The 26,694-nt window shown below is 43.3% G+C and overlaps 1 protein-coding gene and 1 long non-coding RNA gene across 2 annotated transcripts; one reads left to right on the top strand and one right to left on the bottom strand.

Moving 5' to 3' along the window:
* Positions 1 to 26,673, bottom strand: LOC122692086. Its single transcript, XR_006340595.1, has 6 exons — positions 26,590 to 26,673; positions 19,933 to 20,025; positions 19,683 to 19,822; positions 4,678 to 4,941; positions 345 to 580; positions 1 to 240 (listed from the first exon to the last, which is right to left on the bottom strand). It is a non-coding gene; the product is annotated as an uncharacterized LOC122692086 (long non-coding RNA).
* On the top strand, positions 14,966 to 26,694 carry LOC122692076 (placenta-expressed transcript 1 protein-like). The gene is made up of 5 exons (XM_043899271.1): positions 14,966 to 15,178; positions 19,655 to 19,856; positions 23,936 to 23,997; positions 26,279 to 26,461; positions 26,534 to 26,694. Exons 1-5 carry the CDS (start codon positions 14,995 to 14,997, stop codon positions 26,692 to 26,694), a joined length of 792 nt encoding a protein of 263 aa, XP_043755206.1. The 5' UTR covers positions 14,966 to 14,994.

Genomic DNA, 26,694 nt, shown 5'->3' with positions numbered 1-26,694 from the left:
TTGTTGCTGCACACAGACTTGCTCTGGTTGTGGCAAGCAGCGGCTCCGCTTTGTTGTGATGCACGCTCTTCTCACTGCGGTGGCTTCTCTTGTTGCAGAGCACAGGCTCAAGGATGCGTGGGCTTCAGTAGGGGCAGCTCTCACGCTCTAGGCCTGCGGGCTTCAGTAAGCTGTGGTGCGCGGGCTAAGCTGCCCCATGTCATATGGGATCTTCTCAGACCAAGGACGGAACCTGTGCTCCTATGTTGGCAGGTGGTGGATTCTTAACCACTGGACCACCAGCGAAGCCCACCATGAATGTTTAATAACTGGCATTTATTGGAAGCCACAAATATTTCACATACCTGGTAATTCCTTTCCTCTAGAGCAGGGTTTCACAACCTCAGCACTGTTGACATTTGGGGCTGGACAACTGTTTGTCGTGGGGGCCATGCTGTGTGTTGTAGAACATTTTGCAGCAGCCTGGCTTCGACTGCTCACCAGGAGCACCCTCTTCACTAGTTGTAGCAACAAAAATGCCTCCAGACATTGCCAAATATCCTCCGGGTGGCAAAATCACTCCCAGTTGGAAACTATTGCTCTAAAATAAGTATATAAAGATGATGGCATTTATTCTCTCAGCGTAAAACTGCAAGAAAGCTTATTTCCACCTACAATAAAACAGCATTCTTATTACTCATAGTTAATAAATGTGAGAGCTCCTCAGAAGTGCTTATTAAATAACAGCCCCAGAGCACCAATTTCAGAAGATCAAGATAATGTTTCTGTTATGCCTGAACCAAGTCATTTTCCGCTGGTAGAATCTTCTGTAATGGGATGTCAAACTATGGGAACCCGTAACCAAAAAAGGAAAGGCCTGGTTTCAAATCTCAGCTTGTAGTCCCAAATCAATTTTTGTAACAAGATGAAGTAGACATAAATGTTTGTAAATCTCAGCTCCTTCACTTACTAGCTTCTGGTCAACTCACTATCACTGGGTCTCAATTCCTGTAAGATGGGAGTTGATGGTTCCTAGCTCATGGGATTGTTGTGATGATTAAATAAAATAGATGGAAAGCAACTATCTACCAAGGTCTGCCTCAAGAGGGCTTCAAAATAGTCACTCCTTTCCCTGTCCTCACTTGTCACCAGCTCTTCAGAGCATCATTATTGTCATTTAGTTGCTCAGTCATCTCTAACTCTTTTGTGACGCCATAGCTGTAATTTGTCAGGCTCCTCCGTCCATGGGATTTCCCAGGCAAGAATACCAGAGTGGGTTGCCATTCTCTTTTCCACATCTATTTTATGTTTAGGATCCATGTGTTTCATCAGCATTTTTAGATTCCATGTTTTAATTTCAAGGATCATTTTTAAAAATAACCTTTATAGTTGGGGGAGGATAGATAAATTAGGAGCTTGGGATTAACATATACATACTACTATATATGGGCTTCCCAGGTGGCTTAGATGGTAAAGAATCTGCCTGCAATGCAGGAGACCAGGGTTCAATCTCTGGGTCAGGAAGATCACCTGGAGAAGGGAATGGTGACCCACTCCAGTATTCTAGCCTGGAGAATCCCATGAACAGAGGAGCCGGTGGACTACAGTTCATGGGGTCGCACAGAGTTGGACACAACTGAGCAACTAAGACTTTCACTTCCATATGTGGGTTTCTCTGGTGGCTCAGACAGTAAAGAATCTGCCTGCAATGTGAGAGACCTGGGTTTAATCCCTGGTTTGGGAAGATCCCTGGAGAAGGGAACGGCTACCCACTCCAGTATTCTTGCTTGGGAAATCCCATGAACAAAGGAGCCTGGCAGGCTGCAGTCCGTGGGGGTCACAAAAGAGTTGGACACAACTAAGTGACTTTCACTACTATATATAAAATAGATAGCCAGCAAGGACCTACTGTATAGCATGGGAAACCCTACTCAATACTTTGTAATAACTTTTGTGGGGAAAGAATTATTTATATGTGTGTGTGTGTATATATGTGTGTGTGTGTGTATATATATATATATATGGAAAAGAAAGTGGAAAATGAAAGTCGCTCAGTCATGCCTGACTCTGTGACCCCATGGACTTCAGCCTTCCAGGCCCCTCTGTCCATGGAATTCTCAAGGCAAGAATATTGGCATTCCCTTCTCCAGGGCATCTTCCTGACCTAGGGCTTGAACCCAGGTCTCCTGCATTGCAGGCAGATTCCTTACCATCTGAGCCACCAGGAAAGCCTGTATATATAACAACCACTATGCCATATAACTGAAACTAAACAACATTGTAAGTCAACTATTCTCCAATAAAAACTTTAAAATAAATTTTATTTAAAAATCTATATGTTTAACAGTTTAAATATATTTTATATGTTATTTTTATTTTTTAATATTTCTTTCTTTATTTTACCAGCTGTGTTGGGTCTTTGTTGCTATACAGGGGCTTTCTCTAGTTGCAGAGAGCGGGACCTAGTCTCTAGTTGCAGCGTGCAGGCTTCTCAGTGCAGTGGCTTCTCATTGCAGAGCACAGGCTCCAGGCGAACAGGCTGTCACTGCAGCTCATCACCTCAGTCGCCTGCAGCATGTGGGATTTTCCCAGGCCAGGGACTGAACTGGTATCCCTTGCATTGCAAGACAGATTCTTAACCACTGGACAACCAGGGAGGCTCTAGATGTTATTTACAAAGCATCTTTGAATTGGTCATTCTTTTTTTTTTTTTTTTTTTGAATTGGTCATTCTTAACTGAAAGATATGTTCAAATAAGACTTTAACTTCTTCAGGTGATGATTCTCAAAGTTTCAGGAAACAGTGCTACAAATAATATGAAATTACTTTATCATTAACAAATTGCATGTGACAAAGATGTGTTTGTACACAAGGCTAGAAATAGAGCCTCTATGTTATCAGGAAAATAGATACTGTTATTTGTTTTGTTTTTAAGAAAGATAAGAAGCTACAGTATGCAGTAATAGTATTTAAAATGTTGCCACATTGTATCAAATCAGTACAAAAGGGAAAAAAAAATCACAGTTCACAATTAATGGCAGAAGTCAGTAGTGTCTAAGAGAATTATATGAATTAAAGGATGTCCCTGGGACTCAACCAATGGAATGATATTGGAGAGGGAAAGGTTTCCCTGGGCTGGATTCAGGTTTGCATTTCAACAGAGTTGTTGTACATTACATGAACACATCATAAACTCCATTGGAGTAGGGATTTGTCTTATTTCCTCAGTGCCCTCTATAGTACCGAACTCAGAGAGACAGTCACCCAGAATTTCTGAATAATGAGCCTCACCTTCCTCTTAATCATCTTATTCCTTCTCCTCTTATTATCCTTATAGCCTTAACTTTTTGCTTTTTAAATCTTATATTTCTGTTAGCTACCTTAAACCCACATGAATAAAGTAGGATTTTAAAAAATCAATATACCTATTTTCTTTCTTTCTTTCTTTCTTTTTTTTGACTGTGCTGGGTCTTTGTTGAAGCACATGGGCTTCTCTAGTCATGGCATGCGGGCTCAGTAGTGTGAGGGCTTAGTTGCCCCAAGGCATGTGGGATCTTAGTTCCCTGACCAGGGATCAATCCCTCATCCCCTGCCTTGAAAGACGGATTCTTAACCCCTGAACCACCAGGGAAGTCCCTAGAAAATCAATACACTTTGAAAGAACAGGCTGTAAGGGAATTCTCATATGTGGCATCTTTTTTTGATTTTACCTCTGGAGAGTTGTCTCCATCACTTTCTCATTAGACCACCACACTGATCCATGGCTCATCCTGGGAGTTCCAAGGCATGCCTCACTGACTAAACCATCCTATATCTTTTCACTATTAAGCTGTCCAGTTAAATAGTAGGAACAAGCATTTGAATTTCTTGATAAGTGCTTCATCCTCCAAAGTAATTTTAAAGTCTAATTAACAGAAATTAAGGGCTTCCCTGGTGGCTCAGTGGTAAAGAATCCACCTGAAATACAGAAGACAAGGGTTTGATTCCTGGGTCAGGAAGATCCCCTCAAGAAGGAAATGGCAACCCACTCGGGTATTCTTGCCTGGGAAATCCTATGGACAGAGGAGCCTGGCGGGCTACAGTCCATGGGGTCAAAAGAGTCGGACATGACTTAGCAGTTAAACAACAACAATAACAGAAACTAAACAGAGAGCCAACTTTTTCCAGAGGTAATTGACCAGGGCTTCCTAAACTCTCCCCAAGCACCTTGCAACGCACCTGCTCTCAGGCAGAGTTCTTGCCTCTCAAAGGAGAAACCAGTTACCGAACCAGGTTCCTTTGTATGATGCTCAGCAAGGTAAATGCTGAGATCATCAGGTTTGCAACAGAGAAACGGTTTATTCATGAAGTAGCCAAATGAGGAGATGGGAGAGGAACTCTGAGATCTGCTTTGTCAAAGTCAAGGGGCTTGAAATATTTACGGGTTAAAGAAGCAGAGTGGTCTTAGGCATTCAGAGAAATGAGTGGAGGCAGGGAAAAGGTCAGGTAATCGGTGTTCTACCCAGGTCCAGTTTTAGAGTCAATGGTCCCAAATAGTCTCAGCTGGTTCAAACTGGGCAAGAGCTGATTCCAAATTCCTAGGCTATGTGAATCTATGAGGATACGCAATCGGCAATGAAGTCATTAAGGGCGAGCTTGCACTTGCTCAAGTAGGGCAGGCTATAAGCAGAAGGAAGTTTTAAGAAGCTTTTCCCTTACCTGCTGTTCTGTAAGATAAGCTCAAGAATTTCTGATAGTCACCAGTTTCTGTTAACGCTGTGGGGCATGGTTTCAAAGCCTTGCTAGCTGGTCACATGAGAAGGATGTCCAAAGCTTCCTCCTCCCCCTGTTGGGGGTGCAGTTTCAAGTTCCTTTTTTGTCGGGGGCTGGGGAGTAGTGAGCGCAGACTTCTATTCTTGTCTCATTTCAGTCCTTCACCCACCAACCCAGACCACGAAGTGCCCTCAATGCTTTTATTTCTGCCTAAAAAAATGAATGAAATCAATTTTCAACTGGGGGGAGCCATGGATTCTAATGTTGAAAGGAGGAACTTAAAAGGTTCAGCCTCCCTCCCAATGAGAAAGAGATCTTTGAACACACCCTGAGACAATTTTCCGACTCCTACTTAAATGCCAGCAATCTCGGCTCCTTGCCACGGTAACACAAGGCATTTTGGAAAGTTATGATGCAAAGTCTTCATAGACCCCCAGTATCCAGATTTTGGATTTCAGGGACCTAGATAGAATGCTAATTTTTCCAGAGAGGACCAATTTTTTCTCATTTTGCCAAATAAAAACATTGTAAAAAGTAAACAGATGAGTGGGAGAGGGATCAACTATCTATAATCTATAAGGACCATACTTTCATTTTAAAAAGACGTTTTAATTATAAAATGTCAAAATGCCATAAAATTAGAATAAAAAGCAGGCCTGTAAATAAATTTTTGTGTTCTCTTTTTAAAGTCTCATCATTTTACTCTCAATTTCTCTCATTCCTTTGACAAGTGTGTGTGGATCAAGACTGTCATCAGCCTGGAATTTGGCGACAACTGAGTATAAGACAGGTATCACTTTTCCCGAAAGCTGGGTGACCTTGAGCAGCTTGTTTGATGCCCCCAACCCTGACCCCAGCTACTGAAGATGCAAATGAGGCCATGTGGCCAAAGTACTGTGCCATTCCAACTGTTCTCTGGACACACAGTTCAGGATTAAAGCCACAGATGTGACCAATAAAAAGTCTCGAGCAAAGATAGAATAATGAACCATTGCAATAGCAACCTTTTCTCCAAATTCTATAAAACGAAAACAGGCGGAGCAAGAGTCCTGGATGTACACACCCGGCACATTAAAATTAAAACATTCTACACCTTGACTTGGTCCCATCTGAATCTAAAATGCCAAGTAGGAACAAGCAGGTAGTAACTAGGCACTACAACAGAACAGAGTAGAAACACCCCGCCAGGAGCTGGTAGGGTGGGGTGGAATGGTGTTCTAGGCCCAGCTTTGCCGCCAAGTGGGTCTATAGCCTTAGGCAAGTTTAATCTATGTTCAGTTTTCTCAGACATAAATGAGGGAGCTTGATTAAAATGATTAGGGCCAGTCCAGCTTGAAAATTCTCAATGGCGTGTACAATAGTTTGTCATCTCTCTGGAAATGTGTCAGCTTCAGGGAATGAGAAGGATAGTATACATCTTCTGAGCAGCTGACCACTAGATTATCCTAAACCAAAAGAACCCACGCTATGGGAGGCTCAAAACCATGACATCCACCACCCTAAACCAAAGAGCCAAAGGGTATAAGCCAATCAGTCCCTGAATCAACCCATGTTGACTGAAGCACCCACCTTGAGGAGACAGACAAGAGTAAACATTCTCGGGTCCCCTCCCTCCCCCGGGGCCCCTTTTCTTAGATTTGACTGTGATCTGCCATCAGTGGCTAAGAACCCCCACTTAAAGAGCATTGGCCATGGCAGGCAGTCACCTGCATTATTTCTTAAACCTTGGCACAATCCTGCAAGGCTGGTATTATTTTTTCCACTATATGAATAAGAGAACTGTGGCTTAGATAGTTCTTTTTCATAAGTACAGTCCGAGGCTACAGAGAGGTCTGAGGCCCCTCTGACTCATCTGTGCTTGTCCCCCCCATGGTGGCCAAACTGCATCTCAGACACCTTTGACACACCCAGGACACTGGATCAAAACCCCGAGAAATTCAGCCTGATAATCCCTGCAGCCTGCAGTCACCAGTGCTCGCTTCTGGGGAATTTCAGGGACCCTCCCGTCAGCCTTGAGCTTAGAAGAGCAGCTGCCCTCTCCTTTCTGACAGTGCTCCTTTCCAGAGAGACCAGCCAGGTGTTGAAGTGCCCACCTTCCACACCATGAAGCGTTTCAGCAGATAAACTCTAGGCAAGTTGACTAGTTTGAGGTGCACAGTAGACATAGAACCTAGCTTTTTCAACTTGAACAATTAGTTTAACATTCAATCTGTTTTATGCAGATCAGCTGCTAAACCTGTGCTGTTCAAGATGTGGTCCATAATCAACAGTTTGGCCTTATATGGGAGCCTGTTAGAAATGAGAGGTCTCAGGCTCCACACCAGACCCATGAATCACAAAACTGCACGTTAGTAAAATGTTCCATGTGACATGAATGAATGTTAAAGTTTAAAAAAAAACACTGTTTTAGAATCACCTATGGAGCTTATTAAATGTGTGCATGTCCAGGAACTAAGGTCCAAAATTCCAAAGAAAAGGGTGGAGGAGAGGGAAGCCCAAAGAAATGTATTATTTTAAAAACTAGTTTTCTTGTGGTCCCTAGTAATGGAGGGAAGGAAGGGAGGAAAACAGAGAAGGAGGGAGGGAGGGAGAGAGGAAGGAAAGAAGGAAGAAAACAAATTAACATGTGTTATACACCTACTGTGAGTCAGACCCATCTCACCCCCCTAAGTGGTTTACATATAGTTCTCACTTAATATGCATAAAAATACATAAAATTGATATTAATGTCTCCATTTTCAGCAGTGGAGACTAAAGTTCAGATCCGTTAAAATTCTCCTAGCACTAACATTCTGTCTTGAGAGGCATCTGGATGAACTGGCCTTGCTAATCACATCTCTCCCCTTCCCGTTTACTGCACTTGCTCACCTTTTTCTTATGACACCTTTCCATGAATTTTCAGTCTTTCCATAAAAACACTCAGGTTGATACCCTTAGGCAACATCTCCCGGGCTTCCCTGGTGGCTCATGGTAAAGACTCCACCTTCCAAGTGCGAGAGCATGAGATAGAGGTTTGACCCCTGGTCCAGGAGGCTCCTACGTGCCGCGGGGCAACCGAGTCCATGGGCCACGACTATTGAGCTTGTACTCTAGAGCCTGGGAGCCGTAACTAGTGAGCCCACATTTCACAACTACTGAAGGCCGTGTGTCCTAGAGTCTGTGCTCCACAACATGAGAAGCCGCCCCACTGCACCACGCACCACAGCTAGAGTAGGCCCACATGCGCAGCAGTGAAAACCCACCACCGCCAAACTACAAAATAAATAAAATTATTTTTTTTAGAAGTCTCCCTGTTACTGGAGGTGTTAGCTAACACTGTTCTTAGTAGTCATATAGCAAGATAAAAGTGTTATCAGTATTCTGTACACTTAATTTTTTAAACATTTATTTATTTTTGGCTGCTCTGGGTCTTTGTTGCTTTTGCATGGGCGTTCTCTAGTTGCAGCAAGAGGGGCGGCTCTTCATTGCGGTGCTCAGGCTTCTAATTGCGGTGGCCTCTCTAGTTGCTGGGCATGGGCTTCAGTAGTTGGGGCACACAGGTTCAGTAGTCGTGGCTCATAGGTTTAGTTGCTCTGCGACATGTGGAATCTTTCCGCACCAGAGAACAAGCCTGCGTCCCCTGCATTGGCAGACAGATTCCTACCCGCTGAGCTACCAGGGACGTGCCTGTTGTACACGTCACACTTGCCCAATATTACATGTCAATTATATCTCAATATAGCTGAAAAAAATCACTTGGGTTTGCTCATGTCTTCATATCTTCATTTCCCTGTGAAGACTCCCATGTCACTTCCAACAAATAAGTTTGTATACTTTTCTCTTGTTAAAAAGATGAGTAAATAAAAAATAAAGTTCAGTCTCATTCTTTCTACTCTACCCCAACTTGCCTACACAGAATAGTATGTAAAGAAAAGAGTTTACTGAAACATAATTCAGATACCATAAAATTCAATTCAGTGGTTTTTTCGTATATTCACAGATTTTGAGACGATCCCCATTATCTAATTCCAGAACATTTCCATCATCCCAAAGAGAAACCACAAAGCAACTAGCAATCACTCCATTCTCCTCGTCTGCCAGGCCCCTAACAGCCACTTTCTATCTCTATGGGTCTCTTCACTGATAACGACTAGTTTATTCTCTGTATCTGTGGGTGTGTTTCTTTTTATTATTTGTGCTCATTTGTTTTATATTTCAGATTTCACATATAGATGACAACATACAGTGTTTGTCTTTCTCTGTATGACTTACTTCACTAAACATAATAATCTCTAGGTCCATACATATTGTTGGAAATGACAGAATTTTATTCCCTTTTATGTTGGAGTAGTAGGGCATTATGCACATATATTGTGTGTGTGTGTACATTTTGGTTTGTTTCCTTTTCCTTAAAAGAAAGATTCCAAAAAATATTGCTACAATTTATGTCAAAGAGTGTTTTGCCTATGTTTTCTTGTAGGACTTTTCAAGGTTTACACTGTGGTCTTTAATTTATTTTGAGTTTATGGTCGTATTCAGCGTGAGAAAATATTCTAATCTCATTCTTTTACATGTAGCTGATTTTTTTCCAGCACCACTTCTTGAAGAGACTGTCCTTTCCCATTGTATATTATTGCCTACTTTGTCATAGATTAACTGACCAAAAGTCATAGATTAATTGAGTGTTGAAGTTTGTCAAAATCTTTTTCTGTATCTATTGAGATGATTATATGATTTTTATTCTCTGACCTTTTAAAGTCTTTTTAAAATGTATTTATTTATTGGCTATGCAGGGTCTTCACTGCCACGTGGGCTTTTCTCTAGTTAGAGTGAGTGGGGGCTACTCTCGAGTTGCAGAGCACAAGCTTCTCATTGTGGTGGCTTCTCCTGTTGTGGAGCATGGGCCCTAGGGCACGGGGGCTTCAGTAGTTGTGGGGTGAGGGCTTAGCAGTTGTGGCTCCTGGGCTCTAGAGCACAGGTTCAATAGTTGTGGCACACAGGCTTAGCTGCTCGGCAGCATGTGAGATCTTCCCAGACCAGGGATCAAACCCGTGTCTCATGCATTGGCAGGCAGATTCTTTACCACTGAGCCACCAGCCCCTATTCTTCAATTTTTTAATGTGGTGTATCACATTGACTGATGTGCAGATATTAAATTATTCTTGCCTCCCTGGGATAAATCCCACTTGACCAAGGTGTATGATCCTTTTAATATTGTTAATGTAATGATTTGATTTCCTAACATTTTGTTGAGGATTTTTGCGTCTATGATCATCCATGATGTGTGTGTGCGTGCTAAGTCACTTCAATCTTTGTGACCCTATGGACCGTAACCTGCCAGCCTCCTCTGTCCATGGGATTCTCCAGGCAAGAATACTGAAGTGGGTTCCCATACCCTCCCCCAGGGGATCTTCCCAACCCAGGGATCGAAACACATCTCTTATATCTCCTGCATTGGCAGGCATGTTCTTGGCCACTAGCACCACCTGGGAAGCTCTCATCCATGATATTTGCCTATAATTTTCTTTTTCTGTGATATCTTTATCAGGTTTCAGTATCAAGGTGATGCTGGCTTTTCGAATGAGTTCAGTGCAGTTGTCTTGAAATTTTTTGAAATAGTTTAAGAAGGATAAGTAAGTCTTTTCTAAATGTTTGGTAGAATTCACCTGTGAACCTCTCTAGTCCTGGACTTTAGTTTGTTGGGAGTTGTATTTTATTACTGATTCAATACCATTACCTATAATAGGTCTGTTCATATTTCCTGTTTCTTCTTGGTTCAGGCTTGGGAGATTGCACATTTCTAGGAATTTGTCTATTGCTTCTAGGTAGTCCATTTTATTACAGCTATTTTAGTAGTCTCTTAGGCACCTTTGTATTTCTGTGGTGTTGGTTTAAATTCTGCTTTTTATCTGATTTTATTGATTTGGGTCCTCCCTTGGACCCTGGGACCTCTGGGGGTTCCAAGTCTAGTGCCTGTACCCTGGAGTGTGGGGACAAGTCCTGGGCTTTCTAGTGGAAGGGCCTTGTCTAGTAGTGGCTCTGGGCTCCAGGGGTATTAAGGCAGCCTGTCTGCTGGTAGGTGGTGCTATGCCCCACCCCAGGTAGTTGCTCGGCCTGAGGTGTCCCATTATTGGTGTCAAAAGCCTGGTGGGTATGGCTGAGTCCTGGCACTAATAAGCTAGAGGAAGGATCAGAAGATGACACTTGGAGCACCAGCGTCCTGTGGTAGATCGAGCTCCCAGGAATGGCTGCTGCCAGTGTTTATAGCCCTGGGATGAGCCCCAGTTTCCTCTTGCCTCTCCAGGAGACTCTCTAAGATCAGCAGGTGGGTCTGATCTTGTATGCACCCTTTAAGAGTGGAAGCTCTATTTCCCCCAGCCCTGTAGGTCTCCCAAAAGTAAGCTCTGCTGGCCTTCAAGGCCAAACAATCTAAGGGCTTGTTTTTCCAGTGCAAGACCCCCAGGCTGGTGAGCTCGATGTGGGGCTCAGATCCCTTATTTCTTGGGGAGAACCTCTGAAATTGTCATTATTTTCTCAGGGGGTATGGGTCCTGACAACTCCTCACCTCCTACTTGTCTCCTTGTGGTTTCTTCTCTATGTCTTTACTTGTAGATCTTTTCTGGTAAAAACCAGTCTTTCTCATCAATAGTTGCAGTTTTGTGTGCCCATGAGAAGAGGTAAGCTTATTGTCCTTCTACTCCACCATCTTTCCACACTGTCTTGATTACACTACCTTCATAGTTTTGAAATTGGTAAGTGTGAGTTCTCCAACTTTATTGTTGTTATTGTTTCAAGATCATTTTGGCTTTTATGAGTTCCTTGTTGTAGTTTTCAGTATATAATCTTGCATTTCTTTTCTTAAATGTATTGAATATCTTTACTGAATATCTTCAAGTTTATTGATACTTTCTTCTGCCAGTTAAAATCTGTTCTTAAGTCCTTCTAGTGAATTTTTCCTTTCAGTTTTACTTTTCAACTACAAATTTTCTGTTTGGTTCTTTTTATCATTTCTATCTCTTTATTAATATTCCTTTTTTGTTGAGACATCATTCTTACACTTTTCTTTTATTCTTTAAACATGGCTTCCATTAGTTCTTTGAACATATTTATAATAATTGAATTAATATTTCTGTCTAGTAAATCCAACATCTGGACTTCTTCAAGAACAGTTTCTATTGGCTGGGAATTTTTTTTCTATAAACAGAACATACTTTTTTGTTCATTTGTATGTTTCATAATTTTTTGTTGAAAATTGAACATTTAAAAAATATAATGTGACCATTGACCATTCTGTACACCCAATTCCCCTCCTTCCTAGGGTTTGTTGTAGTTCCTGTTGGTTATTATTTGTTGTTGCTGCTGCTGTTTGTTTAGCAACTTTTCTGAATTCATTCTGCAAAGTCAATATTCCTTATTATGTGTGGCCACTGAAGTCTCTGCTCAGTTAGCTTGTTGTTGTTTAGTTGCTAAATCCAACTCTTTGCAACCCCATAGACTCTGTCCCACCAGGTTCTTCCATCCATGGGATTTCACAGGCAAGAATACTGGAGTGAGTCGTCATTTCCTTCTCCAGGGGATTTTCCCAACCCAGGGATCGAAACTGGGTCTCCTACTTTGCAGGCAGATTCTTTATTACTGAGCCACAGGGGAAGTTCTCAGTTAGCTTAGTGGTCAGTTAATGAATAGACAGAGATTTCCTAAACATCTTGAACCAATAAGTCACTCAACCTTTGCAGGCTTCCTCTCTGTATGCATTTTAAAGCATGAATTCACTGGTCAAATAAACATTTTACGACTTGGCCTTAGCTGCATTTTTCTTACTTGTATAGATCCTCAAGGTCAGCCACAGATGAGAGATAAGGGCTTTCTCAGATCTTTTCTGGGCCTGTGCATAGCTCTGTTCATGCAGGTGGCCTTTTAGATTCCCAGGAATTTGTCAGAGCTTGCCAAGGCCCCTGGTCAAAATCTCATTCTCCAGTTTTTTCTTTTACATTTTTCTCAGCTCCTTGTTAGTTGCAACCACTACCTCAGGCAGCTGCAATGTTAAGAACTTTCCAATGATAAAGAATTTTAAATAAGAACTCAAAGTAAACAACCCAAAAGTAGGCATTGTCGTGCATGTCACCCAGTCGTGTCCAACTCTTTGTGACCCCAGGGACTGTAGCCCACCAGACTCCTCTATCCACGGAATTTTCCAGGCAAGAATACTGGAGTGGGTTGCCATTTCCTTTCCCAGGGGATCTTTCTGACCCAGGGGTTGAACTCGTGTCTCCCTCACTGGCAGGCAGATTCTTCACCACTGTGCCGCCTTGGAAGCCCATAAAAGTAGGAATTAAGCGACTCAATAAAGGTCACAAATCAATAGCCTAAAGTGGTCAGGACTCGTAACACAAAAGAGAAAACTGAGCTCATGAAAAAAAAAATTTTTGGTAATATAATGTCAACATATTTTGTTCTTAGTTCTGCATGTGACACTGTGTCAGGAAGACACAAAGGATTTTACTGAGTTTACTGGGTTACTGAAAATAGAATATCTTATGTCAAGGGGACAGCAACTCTTTAGCACTATTTAATGAAACTTTTTTGCTCAATATTCCCTCTTTTCAAAAGAAGCTAGGAATCTAGATTTTGTTTCCTATTTTAAAATAATAAACAGTGCACAGAACAAAGGACATTTCCAGGTTTAGTTCAGACTAATGTTCACCATTTTGGAAACTCTGTAATACTTAGATAAAGTCTATGTTAAAGAGAGTATAGAAATATCTGATTTAAATAAATGAAGTTCCAAATATAAGCAATGATTTTCTTAATGTGCAAAACACCAAAATTTATGTAACAGAAATATAGCTGAAAGATGGTCAGATTGGATTTCAGAAAATATGTTTTTTTCAACCTGATTATATTACTTAGTAAATATACAGGATCATCATTTACTCATCACTCTTTGATGAGAATAAAATGACACATAGAAAATGCCTGGGAAGTCATAAAATACTTTAAAAATTCATAGCATCATAATTAAATTGTATTAATAATAATTATTAATTTCTAAAAAAAAAAAAAAACACCTTTCCACTGACTATTTTCAACAAATATCCTAACAATAAGGTTGTTTGCACAGAGAAAGTTCTGAAAGCTCTGAGAATTCATCTTTATAGACAATTTGCAAATAGGTCACATAGTGACATCTCTCTGAAAATGAAGCTTTTTGGAGCCCTCCAAACCCATTCTTTCCCCTCCCTCTTGACCTAGTTTGCTAGTCTTCATGGCTATCTCAGTTGCAAGATTGTTGGTTTCTAAGGCTATCTAAAGAGGTGGGGTGAGAGGGATGGGAACAGGGCAAATTAAAATGTCACAATGCTCACTGTGCTTAATGAGACTTAGCCATTTTTCTTAAACAAATGCTCCTCAAATTGCTGCAAGTTTTGGTGATTTCCAGAGTTCTGAAAAAGTTGACTTTGTTTTTGTTTATCACTTTTCTGGAGGAGGGGGTTTTTCAGAGGTCCTTGCTCTACCGTTTTGTAAGTGCTTCTCTCGAAGAAACATGTATAAATATCTCTTTGATTCAAGTCTACATCTTTTGTTTTCCTTCTGTTCACACAATAGAAAATACATCTTTCCTCTTTTCTCCTTCAGCAAGTGAATTAAAATCAGAAAAGAGATATGAAAAAACACATTTTCTGATTTTTTTCAGTAGTTTCCTTGTTTATAGAGGAAAGTGTTAGGTAGGAGAAAGCTGTTTCTTTCCAAAGAAACAAATATAAATCCAGAAGTACAGTCTTTCCAGTTCTGTGATAGTCACAAAATGAACTGGGACAGGAGGATGTGTTCGATTAAGGAGTATTGGAAAGGGTATGTAATATTCGATTTAAAAAAAAAAAAAAAGTGCTTTAATGCCTGAGTTTCCTACACAGAGAAGAGTGTAGTTTCTACACGGGTCAGGTAGGTTATGATTACTCAACTCCAAATCTCACTTTGCCGGTATTAACTCCTTCCAATAGCTTCCTTCAAATATCAGAAGTTGAGGTGAATGAGATGCAAAATACATCATGATCAGTACATTCCCCTTCTTGAGCAAAACTGGAACTGGTGAAGGGTCACAGAAACTAGGAGAGATTCATTCCTGGTGATATCTTGGGCCGAATTCCAGAAGCCCAAGGGAGAAGTGGGCAGGACATTTGCATGCATGACCTCGCCCAGAAGATCCAGCTCCAGAGCATATAAACAGGTGAGTTGTCGCTTTTGCCCAGTTCCAGGCTCAGCAGTTTGCAAGCGGATTGAAGCATGGCAATCCTCAGGCCCCCGCTTCTGCCACTGGGGTTGCTTCTGTGCCTCTGGCTTCTGTGTTCTCCGGCCAGCTGCACAAACCCCACTGCCAAATGCAAGCCCATCTGTTCGGTCACCAACAAACGACCCTCATATATCGACATCTACCCACGGGGCTATGAGAGCAACAAACTCTACACGGGTGAGTAGAAGCCCTTCTCTCTGCTGTCCTTTGTTCTCTGAAGGGCGATCAAGCCAGAACTGCAGGACATAGCCCCCCATCCCTGCTCTCAGTGATGCCCACAGCATGTGTCTTTGACCGGGCTGGGACGTCGACTACAGAAGAAGGGAGAACGAGAATGTGGGAGCGGGTGGAGTGGGTGGGATGCTTCCTGCCCGACCCCTCTGTGAACCTGAGCTGTGAGAGCCAGGATGCCCCGACACTCAGGTTAAGCTAGTCGCAGCAAGAGCACAACTTGCAGCAAGTTCTCTCACTGAAATAAACTGGACTTAAACTGTCTGTCTTTGGGAGGGGGAGGCATTTTTATTCTTTTAGGAAGCAATAACTGCACCTCAGTTTGTAGTCTTTTCCCATCCACTTGCTAAAACAATGCCACCATGGATGATTGTATACCGTGGAACTGCAGGAAACACTGTTCACACTCAGGCTATGGGCGGAACATCTAGTGAGTTAGCCAGGGAAAGCGTTACTGCCCCACCCGACAAATGAGGAGTCTGAAGCTGAGAGAAGTTAAATGACTTGCTCAGGGTCTCACAGCTAGTAAGTGGCAGAACTGCCTCTTGAGTCTTAGTCTTTTCATTCTGAATTCAGTGCTTTTCCTTGATGTGCCTAGAACTATTATATACACATCCCTTTGGGGATCAGTCAGACCTACAAGTCAAGGCAAGTGCTCTCTAATACAACTTTCATAATAGCAATAAATTGAATATGGTTGTTTATGTGTACCGATACATTTAGCCCTCACAACGACCTGCTGGGTAAATGCTGCTGTCAACCCCTGTTTGTAAATTTGAAAACAGGCAGAGATGCCAATCGCTCAGGTCACAGAGCCACTGAAATGATGGACCTGGGATCTGAACTTGAGCTTTCTAGCTTCAGAGACCCTTCTCTTAATCACAACACTATATACCTCTCAATTACAGGAGTGACAGCTAAGATATCTCCCTGTGTTCTGAGTGCTGATCTGAGGGGAAACGCTAGTATCATCTGCACTTTACAGATGAGAACTGAGGCACAGGGGAGTTAAAGTTTCACCCAAGGTCACTAGTAGATCGTACCGCTAATATTTGAACCTAAATAATAGCCAGGAGTTGCCCAGCTTTGTCCAGTCAGGCGGTCCAGCTTCAGAGCCCGCCTCCTCATCAGCCATGTCATCCTGCCTCTCTTAAAACTCTCACCACATTTTGCAGAGAACACTGGAGTGATGCCCACACCCACGGTCGACAGATTCCAGGCTCGAGCAGGAGAATGACTGCCGCCTGCCTTCACACACTCATTCTGGCTAGTCCTTTTTCCTGTTGTTTTTTTTTTCCCTTGGAGACGGTCACTAAGTGCCTCAGCTGTGGCGAGGCTCCCTATGTCTGACTCCCTCAGGCAGTGGATCTTGTTCTAACCAGGGCAGGGAGGATGATCTTGTGATTCAAGATGAGACCCAGGAGGTGTGGGCTTGTGTACAGGGAAGAGTGGGAGCTTGCATACAGGGAAGTATCTGGGTGGTCAGAGATCTCAGACCTCTGACTTAAGATAACACATCATGAGGTGAGGAATTTTGCTGTTGAAATGGAAGAGAAAGAAACCTATCTTGTGAAGACTCAAAGGGTGTGGGCGGGGCAGTTAGAGGTGGGGGTGGCAGAGAAACCTTCTGAAAGTAGGAACGCAGGAGAAAGAAGAATCAAAAGATGATCCATAAGACGATTCATAAGGGAATGTGCCCGATGAGATGGACGTGACAGCATTTACCGAGGCATCAGGTCCAGAAGCAGAAACAAAGACTCATTGGACATCTGCTATGTGTCACGCACTTCTCCAAACTTCATCTGATTTCCTCTCAGAACAGAAATGTGTTAAAGCTTTGTGATAAACTGACTCATTGTAGGAATGATTTAAGTTGAGAGTCAAAATCCTATGCCTTTGGATATGTGATGTATCAGATTCCACACCTGGAATTACACAACAGGCTCCATGATTTCCTTGCGTCATTTCAGGACCTCACTGGGATTCCTGGGACTTTTGGGAAGACCAAGTAAATGTCCACACAGGCCAACTGCTTCTCCTTATTTTAATATTGATTTTTTTTTTAAATTTCAGGGTTTGTGTTAACATTGGTGAGACATGTATAAATGGTTTGGCAGGTTTCAAGATTCAGGTGCAGCTCAGGCAACATCATAGAGCAGGTTCCCTGGGTCTGCCTTAATATCAGTCAAAGAAACTCGTAAGGCAGTAGCATTTATAATACATTATAACGTGCAGGGTAAGCATCTGCCTCCGTTTTTACTTTGACGGGCAAGAGAAATTTAACTTGCTTTTCTTTTTTCCTGAACCTTTGGATTTAAGGTACTATGCAACACTGGATGCACAACTTTTAAAAAATCAATGAGCAGCTACTTAGTAGTTTCCAGGTACCCAGCACTGGATTGCCCAGATCCACAGGTGAAACTACAGTGTACAGTACAAGCCAGAATGCAATTAAGTCCTCTGCTCTATAGTTAAAAGCGTACATGATTCAGGAGTGAGAGGAAAAGAGAGCAGAATCTTGGAGAGTAAGTGGGGGTGAGATGTGAGATGAGAAGGAAGATGCCAGGCAGGCACCAGATATGAACAAGGGTGAGCAGCAGGCAAGCCAGGTGCATCTGCAGAACAGAGGAAGCTTCACTATCCTAGAGCAGGGGTACAAACAGCAGAGTGAGTGGGGTTATGACAGTCACAAGAGCTGTGTGCTGGGTGTTGGGATCAACAGAACAGAAGCAGAAATACAAAACCAAAAATGTTTAGAGGCTCTAGAAAGAAAAGCACTTTGAAGATTTTGAATAGGTGTGGGTCCTCAGGTGGCAGTCTGAAGGGAGGGGGCCATGGAGGTCAGGAATCTGAATAATACAGATAACTAGGAGGGATGAAAGGAGGATATAATCCAGAGAGAGAGAGAAAGCAGAAGGACAACGGCAAGCTCAGAGCCCCCCTCCCTTCCCTCACCCTCCACAACAGGACCATGACAGGCTTGATGATGACTGGATGACACTGTTGCTCATTAGCATCCACCCCACCACCATGCACAGGTGTTAAGGACAAATATCAGGTTCTAGCTGAGCAAGTCGGGGCCAGGGGATCTGGCTCAGCAACCTTGACTGGCAAAAACAAACAGAACAGAGGACTGTTTTGTGCTAAGAATAACGATGACAACTTATTCAACACCCACCAGTACTAAAGTTTTTACATTCCTCTCTTCACTATCCCAAGAACCTTTCAAGATAAAGTATCATGATCTCCGTGCAATGACAGATAATGTCATTGTCCTCATACCTAGAACCAAGCCTAAAGTATCATAATCTCCATGCAATGAGAGATAATGTCATTGTCCTCTACCTAGAACTAAGCCTAATGCAAAGCATAAATATTTGTGGAGTGAATGATGGACAGAAAAGAAACCAAGGATCAGAGGTGAAGTGACTTGGTCTTAAATGCTAGGGCTAGGATTTAGATCCAGGACTGTCTGCTCTTATCATGCTACATGATCAGTTTTCTTTATTTTGTAAAGGAGAAGCTGTTGAAGAAATTTGGGGTGATTGGGAGGGCCCTAGAGAATAATACCCTTAAGATTGAGAAACTTTTTCAGAAGGGATCTTCTAAGGGAGGAAATGGACAAACTGAAATATTCTCTTGAAATTCCCTCCCTAATACACTTTGGAAAGCTGAAAACAGCATGTGGAATTCACAAGTAACAGTGGCCCATGCCACTGTGGGCACACACTGGGCTAAGTCAACAGGTAAGATTCACTGAGTGGAGGGGATCAGGGAACCCTAAGTGGTTATTTGATACTAGGTGCTTGGATTAGGGCCTCTGGGTCTCAGAGCCCCCCTCCCTTCCCTCACCCTCCACAACAGAGACCAAGAACATCAGCATTTCTGGAACCAGGAAATAGGTTTTGTTTGACTAGGCAGTAACAGACCCTTATTTCCTGAAGCACTTCCCAGGAGGCCCACTTGAGCTCTTCACATACATCTACAGCTTCAATCCCCCCACTTCACTATCATGCCACCCACCCACCCACAAAGGACAGAACTCTCATCTGGCAGATAGGAACAGGACTCAAGAGGTTAAAAGTCAGCCAGGATCTCATCCCTGGTACGTAGCAAAGCCAGGACCGGAGCACAGGTCTTCCTTTGTCCACCTTTTCCTGCAGAAAACTTGGAAAACAGAAAAAAAGAACTAGGAAGAAAATAAAAATCATCTATAATTGCACAATCAGGAAACCCTCATAGCTAATATTGATGTATTTCCTTCCAGGTTTTTTTCAAGTTATTTTATATTTTATAAAAATGGGACCATACCTTATTTACATACCACTCGTAACTTTCTTTTTTCATACTTAATTTTGATTTTATGACCCCATCTCACGTCTCACTGCACAGACAGCTGACTGTTTCCTTATTTCCTCCTAGTGTCACTCATTGTGGAGCCCAATATTACCTCTGTGATCTTGGAAGCACGGGACCAGAACAACTCAGTCATTGGCTCCTGGCAAAACCCCAGTCAATCTTGTGAAGGCCGTGCTGAGTACAACTTGAAGGGTCAAATCAGGACACTCTTCGAGGCAAAATGGATGTCTCCTAAATCCATGAACATATCCTCAGTCATGATATAGTAAGAAATTATCCATAAATGATTTGCTCTGGGGCTTTTACAATTTCATATTGGGTTTGTACATTTTTATACTGACCTTGGAGGATTCAAAATACAATTCAGATATGATGTGAAGAATTCAGTAGCTGCACTCCTTTTCTGCCTCACCATTCTTTGTCCTATCTTTTATCTGCAAAAGTTTATACATCACACACACACACACACACACACACACACACATATACACACACACACAAGGTATGTTCAACATAAACAGAAAAAAATTGGTGTTAAAGAAAAACCCAGAGCTGGAGAGTAGTTAAAGCAAAATGAATGAATGAATGAATGAATGGACAAACAGATTTTATTTGGGACTATTGCAATAAGAGAAAAGAGAACTCAGTATAGAACAAGTCTCAGTTCTGAATACAACATGGGCAAGTGTGAATTTATAGCTAAGGAACAGGGAAGGGGGTGAGCGGATCGAAAATCACTAAGAGGAAACATCAAAACCTGTAAGAGGGATTCTGGCTAAACTGACCTAACAAGATTCCTGCTGAAGGCAGGCCAAGGTGATCAGATATCACCTGAGGAGAGCAGAGGATGAGGAATTCAATCAGATAATAAGGGTGACCAGATATCAAGGGTGGGAGGTTCTTGCTAAATTGACTTATGAGGAGTCTGGCTAAAGTTGGATTTTACAAGGAAGTGCACAGATGGGTAGGAGAAGGTTCTAGAACCTGACTAAAGCTTGGATTGAGAAAGAACCCATGTCATTGGCACCCAATTTGCTTCAAATTCTCTCTATTCCCCTGCTACTTCCACCCAATTCACTACTATTAGTCGGGATGACAGAACTCCAGAGCCAGGGAGGGTTGGGGGAGGCAGTTGCAAACAGTTAAAAATAAAGACACTCGTCCTGAAATCATCTGGCTACCTTGGCACTGGCCTCTCTGCCAAGCCCTGTGCAGTCCTTCAGGGGACTTGCTAAACTGAGGGCACAGAGAAGCTGCCTGTAGCCAAGAGCCTGCAGGACGGGTGCTCTTAGCCCCTACTGTTACTGAACCAAACCCTCCACTTGCCTGCTGCAAAACGCAGCCGCTGTACTGACACTGGGTTGTGATGGAAGAAAGGATAGTGTTTACTGTAGGCACCAAGGAAGGAAAATGGGTGGCTCAGACACAAAAGACCTGGTCTGATGGCCCTCAGGGAAGGTCCTTCAAAGGCCATGTTTGGGGTGAAGTTTGCAAGGGGCATGACTTTCTTCTGATTCACTGGTGGTGGTGAGGTAAGAGTGATGTTTCAGGAGTCCTAATCATCAGCCTTCTGATTCCAGACAGTCTGGGGTCTGTGTGCCTGTGGTCCACATGTAGTCAGCATCCTCCACCTGGGCAGGTGGTGGCCTTAGAGTCTGAAGAACAACGCAAAGATATGTGTGATATTATTATGTATATCCCTTGAGGAGAACTAGGACTCTGTTCTATCACTGAAGTATGGTTTCTTGACTGTCTTTCCCTTGTTTCTGCCTTTCCCCACTTCCCTAATTAGTAACTGATGGGTCTGCTCTTTGGAACTCAAGGAGGGTCTAGGAAACTAAAACCTTTTTCAACAAACAAGAAATGGGGGAGTATGGAGGGGCTTTTGTACCAGAGTGGGCCTCCAGGGTCCTGTTTGGGTTTAGTCTCTCCCCTTTTCTTTGATACTCCTCAACCCTAAGGGGAATAGGAATAGGGAGAACGGTCAGCATAAGAAAGAGAATAAAGTTTTGGATAGAGAGGTTAGTCATAAACTCAGCAGGGGATCTCAGTTTTAGGGGGACTCAGTTTCACCACTACACAGAGAATCCTTTTTTAAAACATAGATGCATTTTGGAAACAGCTTGCTAGCAGAACATGTGATGACTATACAATAAAATTGGCTTCCTAGTGTCCCGCAAAATGGACACAGATTCTAAGGTGAGGCCACTGGGGACTCGTATTACAGTTTAAGAGAAAATTCCTCTCACTCCCAGTTGGGGATTTGTTTACAGGTTCTCATCAAGGACCAAATGTTGCGAGGTCCTTATACTTTCAGACTGCCCTTTTGTACTGAAAGGGCAGATCTGCCCATCAGGCCATGTCCACTATGTCCAGGTGTTTGTGGACAGTGGTGATGGTCATGCTATCAGGCCACTCCACCCTCTCCTGCCACACCCTGGGCCTGGTCAAACCTAGCTGTCTCTGGAGCTGTGGAGGGGGTACTGTTATGTCCACAGAGTGACTTGCAAGGGTAGAATTCAAGGGAAGCTGCTACCACCCAGCCTCACAATGACAACAGCCTTTTAGAAGCCAGCCAGGACCAATGAGGGCGATGACCTTCGTCTCCCCTCCTCAAGTCCTCCACACTTCCTGAAACAGTAGACAGTTTACGAAGTGCACACGTGGCGTTGTCTGACAATGCCTTGCTGCAGCGAGGCTGACGAGCGAAGGGAGGCAGCACCTGGGCTGGGGGAAGCCCCCCGTGCTGGGTAGGGCACAGAGGGGAACAGGAGGAGGGTCCTGCCCAGAATGTTACAGCGAGGACTGGGGAGGAAGCGCCTTGCAAGTGATGACTGAGCTTATAGAGCACTTCCTCAGAAAGCATTCCCCGAAGCTCCGCATCAAGTCCCGCTCCCAGTTTACTCACTCTTATCACTGCCACTGCTTCATCCAAACACGTGGATGAACTGTGACCAATTACTCATCAGTCGATTATTTGTTTCAAATCTTTCTCTCTGCAGGGACTTGAAGTGCCACCAGGGTAAGAACCAGGCTTGCACTGTTCACCATGGTCCCCACAGCACCGAGCATAGGGGTGGGCATGTAGTGCACTCTAACTGTTAATGTCTGAACAAGTTTGTTGTTGTTCAGTCGCTAAGTCGTGTCTCACTCTTTGTGACCCCATGCACTGCAGCACGCCAGACTTCCCTGTCCTTCACTATCTCACCGAATTTTCTCAAACTCGTGTCCATCGAGTTGGTGATACTCTCCAACCATCTCATGGACAAGAGCCTGATACAATAACAGACCCACTGATATTAAACAGACCAGGCTGCACAGATCCTTTAATAAACACTGAGCACCATGATGCTAAGTGTCAGCCGCTGTCGATGACAGAACTGGCCCTTGAGGAGCTCGCCCTCCCGTGTGAGGAGAGGCACACAGCTAGGCTGTGCAGTAGAGAGGCTCATCTCCCTGATGCAGACCTATCTGGGTTCATGACAACAGGGAAAAGCAATGTCAGAGAGGCTACTGTTGACTCTGTGGGCAGATGTGCCTGGGACTGGTATTACAAGCAGAAGACTGGCCTGAACGAAGACCTGCACTGTATACCAGCCTGTGAGGAGTACAGGGTGGGGGAGTAGATGGGGGAGAGGAGTGGATATGAGCTCGTCTGGAGTAAGATCGTGGAGGATCTTAGTCAAGCCAGTATAGAGAAGATCACTACTGAATGATCTGCTAGATGTGCTATAAAGTTGTTCAGTCGTTAAGTCCTGTATGACTCTTTGCAACCCCATGAATTACAGCATGCCAGGCTTCCCTGTCCTTCACCATCTCCCTGAGTTTGCTCAAACTCATGTCCATTGAGTCAGTGATGTTATCCAACCATCCCATCCTCTGTCACCCCCTTCTCCTCTTGCTCTTAATCTTCCCAAGCATCAGGGTCTTTTCCAATGAGTCAGTTCTTTGCATCAGGTGGCCAGAGTATTGGAGTTTCAGCTTTAGCACCAGTCCCTCCAAAGAATATTCAGGGATGATCTCTTTTAGGATTGACTGGCTTGATCTTCTTGCTGTTCAAGGGACTCTCAACAGTCTTCTCCAACACCATGGTTCAAAAGCGTCAATTTGTCAGTGCTCAGCTTTCTTTATGGCCCAACTCTCACATCCATATATGACTACTGGAAAAACCATAGCTTTGACTAGACAGACCTTTGTTGGCAAAGTGATGTAAATAAAGTGATATGCTTATAAAGTATGTAAGCACAAAAGGAACTAAGAGGTTGGGTTCCCCTGGGAAGGCAGCCATTGGAGCTGAACTTGTGAATTCCTCACCATCAACTCTCCTCTATTTGCCCTCCACAGCATCTACTGTACCACTTTCCTGAGACATGCTGAACTTGCTGTCCTAATACTGTCGAGAGTTGGTAAGTTTCTCTGCAGCCTATTTACATATCTGGCAGTGAAATCCATCAACCTGGAAAATAATCTTGTGGGTGCCCTAGAAAAAAAGAGTCTACTTGTGCGTTATCCAGATACCAGCTGAGTCTTTCAGCACCTTGAGTTCTCATAAGATAAGCTCAACCCTGTGCCCTGTGGAAAACGAAAGCCACTTCCAGCCGGTCTTTGATTCTCATGGTCACTTGGCTCCAGACTGCAGCTTCCTCAGGAGCTCTTTCCATATCTGCAGGGATATGTTCCTTCCTCAATTTCCATAATAATCCCACCTCGCACAAAGCCTTCATAGGTATAGCAGACCTTACTGAAGAGTTTAAGGGAAGGGAAGAGGGATTTGTACAAAGAAGGGCTGATAACAATGAAAACCAATAATGCCACTAGTTCTCAAGGTGGCCTCTGGCCTCCAACACAACCAGGAATTCCCACTCACTTTTACCAGGCTGTCGTCCTCAACTTGAAACCATCGTGAGGCTCCTTGCCCCCTTTCTCTCCTTTCTCTGCCCCCTTCCTTCTCTCTTATCTCTCTCTGGGAAGCTAAAACGAATTCAAGAAACAGGTTCAGAAAAGATAGGTAGCTTGCCAAAGGCCACACAGAAACTAACGACAAAACTAGGACCCAAATTCCACATCTTATACTTCTTTCCACTTTTCTTGAACTTACATTAAAACTATAAATACAATCTTTTTTTAAAGTAAGTTTAAAATACAAGCTTTAGCCAAGAACAGGAAACATTCGTCTTTCTCATTGCCCAGATAACAGGTCTTCCTCATGAGCCCCCGGACACTGAAATACAATCTTACCGGCTATTATCCTAATCCTAATTGCTCTTCCATCTTTGCGAATTTTATATATGATAGACGAAATGTGCTGCCCATTTTCCTGTCAGTCAAGCATTGCAAATGTGGTCAAAGACATATCTATTTTCCACAACAGATGTTAAAGTGATCATGCCAAATCAAAATATTTTTCAAAAGCATTAACTGTTTCTTTGGTGGCTTCCCTTTGTGAAAAGATTGGGATATTATTATCTTTCTAGGACATTTTCAAAATGAACACTCATATAAATGCAAGGAAAAGAAAAAAAAGTTTGTTTCTGGTCAGAACCCCTTGGTGCTCAGTTCCTCAGTCATGTCCAACTCTTTATGACCTTATGGACTATAGCACACCAGGCTCCTCTGTGCATGGAATTTTTCAGGCAAGAATACTGGAGTGGGTTGCCATTTCCTACTCCAGGGGATCTTCCTGACCCAGGGATCGAACCCATGTCTCATGAGTCTCCTGAATTGGCAGGCTTATTATCACTGAGCCACCTGGAAAGCCCCCCAGGACTCCTTAGCTCCACACTAATAAAATCAAGATTTTAAAAAAATAAGGAAAAGAAAGCATTTGTGTTCAGACTTTTGGCTCAGTGGTGTACTAGAGAAACATTTGCCCTGAGGAAATGCTAAATGAGATAGACAATGCCACAAAGCTGGAAGGCACTGGCAGGTGGGCAGAGTGCATACAGGTCTGAGCAAATTACTGGGCATTTTCCTCCTTCTTTATAGTCCCTTCTGTGGTTCACTCAGACTGTTGGAGGTGTCATTGCCAAGCTCCAGCTTTCCAGGAGCAGACAGCCTCCCAAGGATATAGGCCTAGATTTCTCTGCTTCTTTGCAAGGCAACCTCAAAGAACCAACATGTGATCAGATCACCATGAGAATGACTCAGACACCACGAAAATGGATTCATGGGTTTGGACAGGGCTTATTTACACTTCCTTAAAAGCAGAGTTAGCCATCCTCAGGTCTGGATGGTGTCTAGCTCTTTAACCCTTGAAATCAGCAAAAATTAAACATTTGTACTGATTGATCAAATGTAATATTAAGGACATGAGGACATTTGAGGGCAGACTACTTTCCCAATAGCCAATTCAGTAGTTATATAAGTTTAGTATAAATTCAGTAGTTATATAAGTTCAGTATAAATTCAGTAGTTATATAAGTTCAGTATAAATTCAGTAGTTATATAAGTTCAGTATAAATTCCTTCTTCCATAGACCTTAAGGTCAGAGTGTTTATTTTTTGATCCTTGGCATTCTGAACCCCCTGGCTTCCCTGTCCTCTACACACACTCAACCCTTGAGAAGTGACCATTGAATTGTGCCTATGAACTCTGGTCCCAGCATTCTCTCACATTAGCCTCCTTTCTCTAGTGCCCACTCACCACTGAAAAGAGTTTCTGATGCCACTATTGTTGTTTTTTCCCCAGGGGCACCCTCAGCTGAGAACACCAAGCATTTCCCAGTCAGGAGCATAACATCCCCAGGCCACAGACCAACCCCAGCTCCCCGGAAACCAACCCCAGCTCCCCCGAAACCAACCCCAGATCCCCCGAAACCAACCACATCCCACCCGACACCAACCACGCCCCACCCGACACCAACCACGCCCCATCCGACACCAACCACGCCCCACACGACACCAACCACGCCCCACCCAACACCAACCACATCCCACCGGAAACCAACCACGCCCCACCCGACACCAACCATGACCCAGGAGAAACCAACCACAACCCACCACAAACACACCACCAAAAACTCAGCCAACAGAGCCTTCCTCAGCCCCGTGAGAGAGGCCATCCAGATCCTGCTCATCTTTCTCACCAGCACACTCCTCTTCTAG

This window comes from Cervus elaphus, chromosome 1 (assembly GCF_910594005.1).
Source record: "Cervus elaphus chromosome 1, mCerEla1.1, whole genome shotgun sequence".
Classification (NCBI taxonomy): domain Eukaryota; kingdom Metazoa; phylum Chordata; class Mammalia; order Artiodactyla; family Cervidae; genus Cervus; species Cervus elaphus.
Note: the sequence above shows the minus strand (reverse complement) of the source record. Positions and strands in the feature narration are given on the sequence as shown.